This window comes from Styela clava, chromosome 1 (genome assembly GCF_964204865.1).
Source record: "Styela clava chromosome 1, kaStyClav1.hap1.2, whole genome shotgun sequence".
Lineage (NCBI taxonomy): Eukaryota > Metazoa > Chordata > Ascidiacea > Stolidobranchia > Styelidae > Styela > Styela clava.
The window spans coordinates 26,065,445-26,077,009 of record NC_135250.1 but is presented as its reverse complement, the minus strand read 5'-3'; the positions used below and the strand labels follow the sequence as shown (position 1 = coordinate 26,077,009).

Genomic DNA, 11,565 nt, shown 5'->3' with positions numbered 1-11,565 from the left:
ATGCGGGGATAGTTATGTGCGAAAGGATTGCTGGACTCCTCGCCGCCGTAGGGTGGTTCACGTAACCGCTGGCCGGTTGAGGCTTCCTTCGCCATCAAGTTCATGCTTCTGGAAATAAACAACTAACTAATCCCATACCCGACATCGAATGGTGACCGGCGAGAAGCCGTGGTTTGTCATATGGTTAAGCCGTCCTATCGGCTATCTTCTCCCCCGGGATAAATATATGTAAATCTCCTCCTATCCTGAGTTTATGTCAAAAATGTTGATTCGAAAGGATAGGTTGAAACAAACGATGGTCTCGTAAAATAGGATTGCTGTATGATTTGACTCGCGAGCTTTTTCTGTCCGTACTGTGCTGACCAGTGAGTAGTTAGCGCGGAAGATTACGTGACAAGATGTGAAATATCTCTCCGCTTTGCCGTCGCTAAAATCGCCCCACTAATGAGACACACGCAGGCTGTTTTCATGGTGGTAAAAATATATCCACCTCCCATTCATCGTGAAAATGATGTATTTTTCTTTGGAATCAATAATTGTATACTGCTCCGCTAACCAACGGACAAGAAAAAGCGCGGGTTTGTGGAAAGTGATCTCAGTATGATGTCATAATTGGAAGAGTGTTAGTTGACCCGTCACATCACTGAGGTCAAATAAAAATGAGATTAATGGTTACAATAATTATTATAGTGTCATTTCTAGTTCCCATATAAGCGTGATTTATACTAAAATAGCAGGACAGAATTGATGTAGCTTACTTTTAAGAGCTGTTTTTAAGCTTAGTTTGGAACAGACTTACGGGCGACTCATATGGTCTTCGCGGGCGACTTGGTGCCCGCGGGCAACCGGTTGGTGACCCCTGGTCTAAAATATGTCAAAGAATATTTCTGGTTCATTGCACTGGAATTTTCAGTGGTTTAATTTTCTTTAGAAGGCTATTACTCTCATTTATTTCCGATAGCACTCTGGGATTCGTTATTTTAACACGTAATAAACTTGTTTTTATGCTGACACTCTTCTTTTTGTTCTTTTGATCACGTGCTCATCGTCGGTGGTGTGTAACGAAATTCTTTCTTTGAAAAAGATTTGTAAATGTGGAATGGCGAACAGGTATCGGCCGTAGGTAACGGTAGCGTCAAAGGTAAGGACTGCTTCGCTTCGATCAACGTGTCCATATATTTGAGCATTGCTCTCTTTCTATTTTAATTAAGATGAATCTATAGCGAACACGATCCAGGCATATGGAGTAAAAGTTTGGTATGTTTTGATTGATATGTGAGTAAAGGTCGCAATCCTATTGAATCACACTTGCCGTAGTAAGAGTACAAATTTTGAATTCTCCGGAAATGGCATTTCAAGCTTAATGATGATAATTGAAATCAAAATTTATTACGAAAACTCAAGTTGAATCCGCATTCTCAACGAAATATTAAACACGACAAAGTTCTTATTGTTCAGAACTGCATTCGGAGTCAGATTTTCCTTCAAACTTGATAACATTTTCGAATGGCTCGTAATTCGCAATGAGAGTCGCATGTAAGTTTTCACGAACATATAACTCCACTCGCCCCACATTTAATTTCTATATTTCTCCACAGTACGAAAATTTCTCAGAAAAGATAATTAGAAAATGCAATGGTGTAAGATTTCCATAAAAATTATCAATTGCATCTCGCCATTAAAAAAGTCATAACACGCATTACAAGTAGGTCTGGGCATTTGCGAATACCTGGTGATTTCAGAATCGAATCGAATATTATTTCTCGAATCGAATCTCGAACACTTGGTAGATATGTAATTGTATGCGACTTTGTTTTATTGTAATTGGTCCTGTCAATAAATCAATTACTGGAAACATAAAATACATCATTCAGACAGATTTCTGAGCGTTCACCCACAATAAGAAGCACGTTTTAGCAATAACTCACTACAGAAAATAGTCATATTGCGTTAACAAAATATTGCTTCAATAAAAAAAATTGAGGAATTCACCTTGGCGGAAAGAAAAAAAAAGATGGCGGAGATTGGAAATTTTACTTTGAACCGTATAATTACTTTTCGATTCGAAATGCCCAGCCCTAACTATAAGTCATTATCCAAACAACTATAGTCCTCGCCACGGCCATAGTAATTCCAGTTATTATTTAAGTCTCGATGTCTGCTAACATTTTGTTGACTTTCTTTTGTCGTCTCTCCAATAGGAATATAGCAATTAAACAAAATGATGTCAAACCGATTAAAGTAGCGCAAGAATAAAATGGCTGCCGGACATCACCGGTTCTGTCCACCAAACGACCTGAATAAAATATTTTAATGTTGAAAAAAAAATTAAAAAACAAAATTATCATGCATTGAGCTAAGTTGGTTACGAGATTTTCAATATTTATCGGGGATGACAAAACTTCGACAGGACGTCTGAATTTTACGGTCTATTGTTCGTTTACATGTTCAGGCCTTGCAAATAAAAACGCTCCAGAAGTGTGTGTACCAATATGGAGGTAACTAGTTTTGTTCACCTACTTTACATCAAGTTGTGTAAAGGGACTGGAACCTATGGGCAGTGGGCATATCCGCTTGGAAAACACAGACAGTCCTCGACTCAGAATAGAACTAAAATGAAGAAAATGGGAATAAAATTATGGCCTAACCCTAAGGTATACTGTTGTGGCGAGCTAGATAGGACTGCTAAATTGTATGGTAAACCACGGGCTCTTGTCCGTTTGTCTGTTCAGGCTGGGATAAATTTTCCATGTTCAGGGTGGGCATACATTCCCTTTACAATTTCAATTTTGTTATGAAGTCAGTTCTCAATATATCTTAACTCGGTTTGTTGTTTTTTAATCAGTAATTGTTCAAGTATTTTTAGTTCATTTGATACGTTTGTGGGGGCCAAAACAATATTTTGGTATCGACAAATTCCATTTGCAATTTTAAAAAATTTTGAGACTGCGCACCCGATATATACCTGTAGTACACATGTATAAATGGGGGTCGCGGAAGAAGCCGTAACCGCCATTAGGGTGTTAGCTCTAAATATGTTGGTATCGCAGGTTACAGAGCTTGGGTTCGAATCCCATGCTAACCACCTCACAAATGGCGTAATAAAGCGAGTAGACAACGCTTAAACGGAAAAATTGCATGTCCGCGAAAGTGCAGATACGGCAACATTAGTCAGAACAAATTTTACAATGTACGCATATCATTCGTTATGCGAATCGGAATGCTACGTTAACCGCACACTTGTTCCGACTCGTGATACAAGTTTTTATCAATTGCGTTCATTATATTACTTCTAATGCATAGAAACTTATACTATTTAATAAACATTTAGAACGCGTAAGGCCACCGGGCCAAGTTTGGCGGTTTTCAAATTTTAAAACAGGAAAACAAAATCACGACCTCATCTTAAGTATGTTGTATAGAGCAGGTTGCGGTTAGGCCATAATTTCATTTCGATTTTCTTTATTTTAGGTCTATTACGAGTTCAGGGACTGACTGTGTTAGCCAAGTGAATTAACCAATTGTCCATCGGTTTCCGTTCCTTTATACAACTTGATGTAAAATAGGCGAACAAAATTAGTTACCTCCATATTGGTACACACACTTTAGGAGCGCACGAAAAAGTGCACAACTCACCCATTAGATAAAGGTATAACGCGAGAAAGCTGTTATAAATACATCCCTGATATCCAACTGCAGTTGCCAGTTTTTTTGGTCCAACTATATCACAGAATATTACTGGTATTATTCCCATATACGCTGTCACAAATAATCCATACGCAAAGGTTATTACAGCAAGACTTAGGTAACTTTCACAGACTGTTATTGTAGCAACAATTATACTGCATACTACCGCCATGATTGCCAAAAGAATACACCTGAAATATTGAAAAATGTTGTAACTTTAGTATACAGATGTACATATTTCAGATTTATATATATATTTATATAAATAGAGTTAAAAAAAAGTGCTCAAAGCAAATCGCTGGGAAGCAAAGGAAACTGATCTCTGGGCGCGTTATCCGTTATTAGAGATATACGAGGATGTTTATATGATACTTTAACATCTGGCAGGTTATAACAGCAATGTATGAAATAGTTGCTGGTTCAGAGCCGTGTTAAGTGTAAAGTTGAGAAAAATTCCAACATTTATACAATTTTATTCCTGATATACCATTTTTTCGGAACACCTTAAAGTTTTCATCACGGAACACTAGCGAAATACACTCATTATATGATTATATTATACACGTCTGTGTTTAATCATATTCAGGAAACACACATATAATAATATAGACTCTCATTCAAATATAAACTTGCAGATCCATCGAACAGTACTGGAGAAACACCTTGATATATATCAGGGGTGGCCAACCTGCTTTCGATCGCGATCGACTAAAATCTTCGAAAATACCTCGCGATCGCCTAATCGGTAATAAGGCCATACACAAAAACGAAGGAGTACTGAATACGCAGATATTTGCACACGCGCGCACAAAAATTCCACCGCTGCCATTAAGCTCGGCTTTGCGGTCGGATTATCAATGAAATTGCCACAAAAATTTGCATTTTCATGCTTCATTCAACTTGTTAATTTGATGTTTCATCATTTATCTTCGTATCATACACGTTAGATCTAGGGCCTGTCCTATTTTTAGTCGTGAGTGTTTTCAATTCCTCAAAAAGTGTCCAAGTATTATATAAACAGCGAATGATGAATATTCTCAAAACATAAATGGTATATTTCAAACTTCAGTATCTAATTTACAATTTTCTTCAAGTCCGATTCTTTGCTCGCTTGGAATTAAAGAAAAAATTGGGCATTCTGATAACACTGCTACCGTTGCGAATAAAATTTATCAAACTACTCTTGGGAGAGAGACAATAACTTTTGCACAGTGCAGAAATTGTTGTAGAATCGTATGCCAGTCAAGACAGATGGTATTCAGTACGTATTTTGAGCAGGTATACAGCAACTATATTCTTCCCATTTTAAAACACACAACAGGCGCTGTATGAAACAGTGTTAAGGCAATTTTGGGGGGTATGTTATTCAACTTAATCAACATCAAACGCGATCGAATACTCGAGACGTGACGATCGACGTGTTGGCCACCCCTGTATATATTACGACTGTTTATATGCCTATGGATTTGCATTATTACTGTAGTCGTTGGCGAATGCCTTGCGAAAGTAAATATTGCAATTACATGACAGGTAATATCCATTCACCTAAGGCTCGAACCTGTCAAAGTTACGCATAGTCATAGTAGCTAGTCCAAAATTTGGCGGGAGTGGCATTTTTGTTGTTGTTGTATAATGACGTAATACGACGCTTACCCGTGCCTTTTGGTACGAACAATGCTAGATAAAAGATATCTAACAACAACACCATTTCGCAGACGAAGTTATCCAAGGTATACAAGCGGGCATTTTCATCTATCTCGGTTGATTATTTGGTTAAAGGATTATTAATAGCAAGCTAGTGAAAGTCAGATTTCAGTAAATCGTTCAAGAATAGAGTAAAATGGTGTTGGAGAAGGAATATAAGCATTTATGTCTCGCACAGGCCTATCAGCCTCCTGGTACGCGCGAGACAGTGGCAGTATTCCTAACCTTGCGATGCGCCAATCGTCAAACTACAACACATAAAAATCTGATTATAAAAAATTACATCGCAAATGAAATTTTTTTAGTCATAACTCACTTGTTAATGCACTTCACGTCTCCCAAAAACCCAGTGACGATTTTGGCGACGCATTCTGCCCCACCTAATAACGATAAAATAGTGGATGCCTGCAAAGTATCGATGTGGACATGTTCCAATGCGTATGGTATGAGGAACGTGTTAGCTCCGACCTGAAAAAATATTTTTGGAGTAATTAATGCGTAAGGCAAGAGAAGCAGAAATGTGGGGTCGGAGTTTACGTGATTTCACTGGAGATGGAGCCGTATTTCATTTTCGAAATCCTCAGTCGGAGTGTGAATTAGGAATTTCAGACTTTCAATAGTGATAAAAGAAGTTGAACTTTCCTATAGAAGCCAAATTGGCATTAGGTTGACTTGTAGCGATTTTAAAAGGTCATTAACGTAGGCTTGTATACGACACAGTGTGTTTGTTATCAAATTTTTGTCTTTTCGAAATTCGAATCTGGAGTCGAAGCCATATTTTTTTTACTAATAACCAACAATTAAATACACTATCAAATTCCGTCTCAATTTATTTCAATGGGAACTTTTTGAATGAATTACTCAATCTTAACTACTGGTAAATGACATGGTTATTTGATGACTCCGACCCAAGTACTGGTATATCGTTTAGTTAGAGTGTCGGAAGGCTAAATTCAAAGATATTCATGGCTATCCAAATGCATACGCACTACTTCTATTAGTGAAAAAAATCGCGGAAAACTAAACCTGGTTATCGTGCCGATAAGCATGCATGATTGATACATTTATAACTTCTATATAGCCTATAATTCACGGTAGACACAATAAAAATAGAACCCATAAATTGCCTAATCATTGGTTCGAAAATGAAAAAAAATATCGAACACTTGAAAATTCTGTGTATGTTTGTTTGTGCCCACAATTTTCAGTAATCTTGGACGCTTTACACAAAAGTTACGTTCTCTGTATTTAGACCATGTTTCAATATATGACTTGTATGTTTTTGGGTCGCTCTGTACATTGGAACAGTTCCGTTAATAATTAGCAATTAAATAAATAAAAACTTACATATCCGGAGCAGTAGAATATGGAGCTCAATAGTCCAATATCGTAGGAGATAAGTTTAAAAAGTTCGACGTCGATAATAGATTTAACTTTATTCTTGAATGTAGAATTACAACTGTTCTTATTTTGTTGGGCATTGGAAGCCACTTCCATTTCTCGAGTTATTTCAAAATCTGACTTTTCCGTTGGCGTAACTAGTTTGGTCATTGGATTTTTCTCATCGTGATCGTCAAATTGTGGTGAATCAGACAAAATTTTAGACTTTGAGAATTCGTTTAGTTCCGTTGGCGTGCTTTTCTTCCGCATACCACTGATAGAACCACGGGTAGACTTTCTACGTGGCGCCGTCGGCGCTAAAATCACAGGTCTATATAGCATTGCAGATACGCAAGAATGAAATAGTATTCCAGATGCAATTAAAAGTGATCCTCGCCATCCGTATAAAGTTGTTAACAGTTCCAAAATAGGCGCAATTACAAGAGTACCCATAGGCAGGCCTAATGTAGATATACCAGTCGCTTTAGCTCGATGTTTCACAAAATACTGGCTTGATGAAAATAATGATGTAAAAAATAAAATCCCGGCACTGCAGCCTGTGAACAATATGACGCATATAATTAGGAGAATAAGTTGCAAATAAGAGCTTACTAGAAAATATGACTGAATAATGGACAATATTCTTGCGTAAAATTAATTCAATGCATGTTCGAAAGGCCGATAGTTCACCAAATATTTTTAAGTTCACTCTGGATCACTCGCTACAAAAATAGCAGGTCGCCCGATACAAAAAAAAAAGGTAAATTCGATGCGATTTTTTAATCTTGGATCCGTCCTTTTTAAGCATATTTATTTTGATTTGCGTATCAATACACAGCATACGTATGTAAACTCTAGACGCGACAATGTAAATACAGATTACTCCATGTCGCTTTGCAATGCAAGCTGAGGTAAAACAAGTCATATACAGTATTTTGACAAATACAGACAGCCTAATATACAAACGTCAAAGACAAGTATAACAATAATTACCTATTTTCTTACCTGATATAAAACCAAGAAATATTTGTATCAAAACCAAAGTGTGACTTTGTGAGGAAACAATATTTGCGATTCCTAATAGAAACCCAGCAGCCAAACATGTTCGTTTACTTCCAAATTTTGATGTCAGAAATGGAAGAAAGAAACCTGCCCAGAAAAAGGTATGGGGGTTAAGTAATGTTATATCCATAATTAAAAAAAAGTAGTAATTATCAAATTAATGATAATTCCCCTTCGAAATTAAAATTATCAAAATATATTTTACTGCAACCAACTATTTTCCGCGTCACGGGTTAAAGGTTACGGATTCCAATCCACCGCATTCATTTATTATAAAATTTGCTAAGCATCGTCGAAGTGAAAATACGTCGGTTCCTCCATGAAAATAGCTGTTTTATAGCGACACTCGATGCTAGTCTATATATTTGTTGGAAGATATCTATTGAATGCAACGATTCAAGTAGCATTTCACCAAAAAGCATAATTATTTGAAAGAATTACCATAAATTCACCATGGCAAATAAGGGTAGGCCGAAATTCTCTCTGGGTTTAACATAAATGAAAACAAGGTTACTGAATAGTTTGCCAGGACTGTAAATGGAATTACCAAAATAACAAATAAATTGGACTTACATCCCAAAGCCATTCCCAACGTAAATAATCCCATGATAGCAGCAACGTCTCCATACTCGGCATCAAATTCCAGCATTATTGGACGAAAGTACACAGGAATACATCGAAAGAAGCCCAACGTTGTGATACCGATTACCGTGTTGCCACATACTACGAGCCATGACCATTTACTATCTGGCAACACCGCGTCTGGCGGCTGCCTGGTGGGTACTTCACCGGCAGTGCCAGCCATTAGAATCTCAACTGAAAAAGTTTGCAGAGATTGTTTATTATCGCGGTGGAGAGGAAAGTCGCTAAGGTGACCTAATCATATGAAGAGCCACGGTTTCTCGTTTGATTATCAGCCCATGTCGGGTATGAGAATAGCCAGTTATTTTTTTATGTGAATGAACTTGATGGCTAAGGAAGCCTGCGACGACGGGAAGTCTAGCAAATTTTCTTTCACATAAATTTCACCCTGGTATATCCGAGGTGCGGCGGCAAGCATGCCATCATGCTGCCGAAATAACTGCCTCATAATGCAGATTAAATGACCTTATTCGTGTATTCGTCTACCTTTTTATCTATCCCTATGCTTGTCTCGGACTGGTAACAGAAAGAAAGGTTGCGATATGGTTTGCCCTATGATTCAGAATAGATTCATAGACGGGTTCCCATTCCCTCGGGGTGAATATAAAGTCTTCTGCGACCTAAACAAAGCTTTAGAAAGCTTCTATGAATTCGTGGTGAATCATATATTTATGAAATAGTGATAGATAAATTCGTTATAACTGTGGAAGACATACTAATTTATAGTATACGTCAAGCCATGGATGTTTCCCCGGCCCCTGACAAATTCTCCACATACTTTACTATTGCAACATTTTGGATGCTTAATTTGCCAGTGTTCTGGAAAGTTGTCACTTACAAACTGAGTTACATGATCAAAACCATCATTTTTATCCAAATATACAATTAGATGCCGCTAACAGGTACTGATAGCTAATTTTGGTATATGTATATATAGAGTCTATCGCATTTTTGATTACTGCAACTAAACTAAAGCTCATCGGAAGACATAATGACAATTAAATTACTTCAATTACATCTAATTTTCCGAAAACCAACTAAAATCTGACAAATAACACGCAAAACCACGAAAACGAGGCAATGTTTACAACCACGCTTGAATATCTATCTGTCTGATCCAACGGAGTGGCTAATTTCGAGTAAACAATTTTGTGTGTGACACACAATTCTAATATCTGAAAATTCAAACGGAAACGACAAATACTTCAACATGTTGTTGACGTCATGTGTACACTTAAAGCGTAATATTTTTTACGGATTTAAAAGTTCTGTCACGCGTGGCCGAGCGTTGGCTAACGATCACACTACATCGATCAAGGTGCTGTTTTTAGTCTTCTAGAATCGAGGCCACTGAATGATAATATTTATTTACTGGTAACCGTTATCATTTCATAAACGGTGTGTTGGTAAGCGATTGCAAGTGTCGACCATAATTCGTGTTACTACCTCGTCTGCTTGTTGAGCGATATTATGCTACCTATATGCAGTTTTGTGGCAACCAGATATATTGATGTGATAATGAAAGCGGAAACAAATAATCTTTGATCACAGCAACGATAAACGTCACATACATAGCAACATGTACTGACCCTTTGCTAGAAAGGTAAAGGTCACTCAAAAACATACCCGCCAATATGCTCAATTATTTTAGGTGAGTGAATACGTACCGCTTCTTCTTAGCAAAACCTTCCATATTATATACATTCTGTGTGTTTCAAACCTTATCTAAGGTTTTGTTTGCTCTCCTGATTTCATAATCATTTTTTATTTATTTATTTTTACCAATCATTTCATTGTTATGCTGATTATGGAGTCGAAATAAACTTACAGTATACCTATAAATTAGTTACCGGCGCGTATGGTCGAATAACTCAAACGTTCCTTCTCAAAATGCCTTTGGGCGTCTTGCCTATTTGGCTATCTGAACAAACAAAACGCAAACGACTTGCAATCTGATTAAAATAATACGATCAAAATAGATATCCATTTAATTGAAACGCTTCCTTATTCATTTCCTATCGCTGACTGTTCTAGAATCTGGGACTAGGTGATCGAAATGTTGTCGAAGCAAATGTGAGATTGCTTAAATGAGATGAGAGCTGCATCTCATTCGTATGTGTTTTGCGGTATGTTTCTGGAAATATATCCCGTTAATGTACTTACTCAAAACGTTGAACAAGTGAAGTAGTCTTCTGTTCGGACTTAGACGCGAATCGCTATCCACCGATACAAGGTTATATCGCATTACGTTTTTCTTAGTCTTCGATTGAATTTCAATACAAGATTGCTGTTTTTGGAAGGATAATAAAAATTTTGAATTGGCGAAATAAATTCTACAAAAACTTGGTAGGGAGCTAGAAATCGCGAAAAACTAGTACAATAGAATTCGGGAACGTCAATATTCCATAACGCAAGAACGCTAAAGGTCCATGAAAAGTTAATGGTGAATGTTGTTATGAATAAAATATCTGAATCTGAATCTAAATTCAAGCCAAATGAAATATGACCCGCTTACTATCAACTGACCACAAGAGGAGAGTCAGAAAGCTGGAAAGAAAAAAAATCAACGCCACACACCTGAGACCTGACGATAATATCGCATTTCTTTGCTATTTACGCTCTGATTCAACTCTACAACGTAGTACTGGAGTATGCTTAACAGTCACAAGTAAACCTCAACACTGCGAGCTTTTCCACACTCGACGTGCCATCAACGAACGTTATGTTATTAATCCCACATCGAGTCTGGCTTTTGTTTGCTCTCGAGACGAAACACAAAAGGTGTGCAAATGGAATTGCTAGCTGTTATTCTTGCCGCTATTTTATTTAAAAAGAAAAAAAAACACGAAGGTGAAACTTATAGAACTTCAACAAGATGCGAACCAGAAATATTATAATCTGTAAATCAATTTTTCCTATGGAAATATTTATGAAGCCATATCGGTAACTGACCTGTCCCATTATCTTACTTACGCTTGAAAAAAATATACGCCTCAGTGGTTTCGGGGTGTATTTCGACTCCACCAAATATTTAAATGGTGCATGGCAAATATTTTTAAATTCTTCAAAACTTCTTGAAAATGAAGGAGG

General features: G+C 37.1%; 1 protein-coding gene across 4 annotated transcripts; it reads right to left on the bottom strand.

Annotated features, from left to right (window-relative positions):
- Positions 1-1,570: 1,570 nt before the first annotated feature.
- Positions 1,571-11,350, bottom strand: LOC120335146 (monocarboxylate transporter 2-like). 4 transcript variants are annotated; one of them, XM_039402640.2, is made up of 8 exons: positions 11,053-11,350; positions 10,639-10,762; positions 8,407-8,649; positions 7,777-7,920; positions 6,739-7,328; positions 5,708-5,859; positions 3,637-3,878; positions 1,571-2,296 (listed from the first exon to the last, which is right to left on the bottom strand). In XM_039402640.2, exons 2-8 carry the CDS (start codon positions 10,718-10,720, stop codon positions 2,145-2,147), a joined length of 1,605 nt encoding a protein of 534 aa, XP_039258574.2. In that variant the 5' UTR covers positions 10,721-10,762; positions 11,053-11,350; the 3' UTR covers positions 1,571-2,144. The 4 variants fall into 4 exon arrangements, with proteins under 4 accessions (XP_039258574.2, XP_077969026.1, XP_077969025.1 ...); XM_078112900.1 differs by lacking the exon at positions 10,639-10,762; XM_078112899.1 differs by lacking the exons at positions 10,639-10,762; positions 11,053-11,350 and adding an exon at positions 10,143-10,194.
- Between the last annotated feature and the right edge of the window lie 215 nt (positions 11,351-11,565).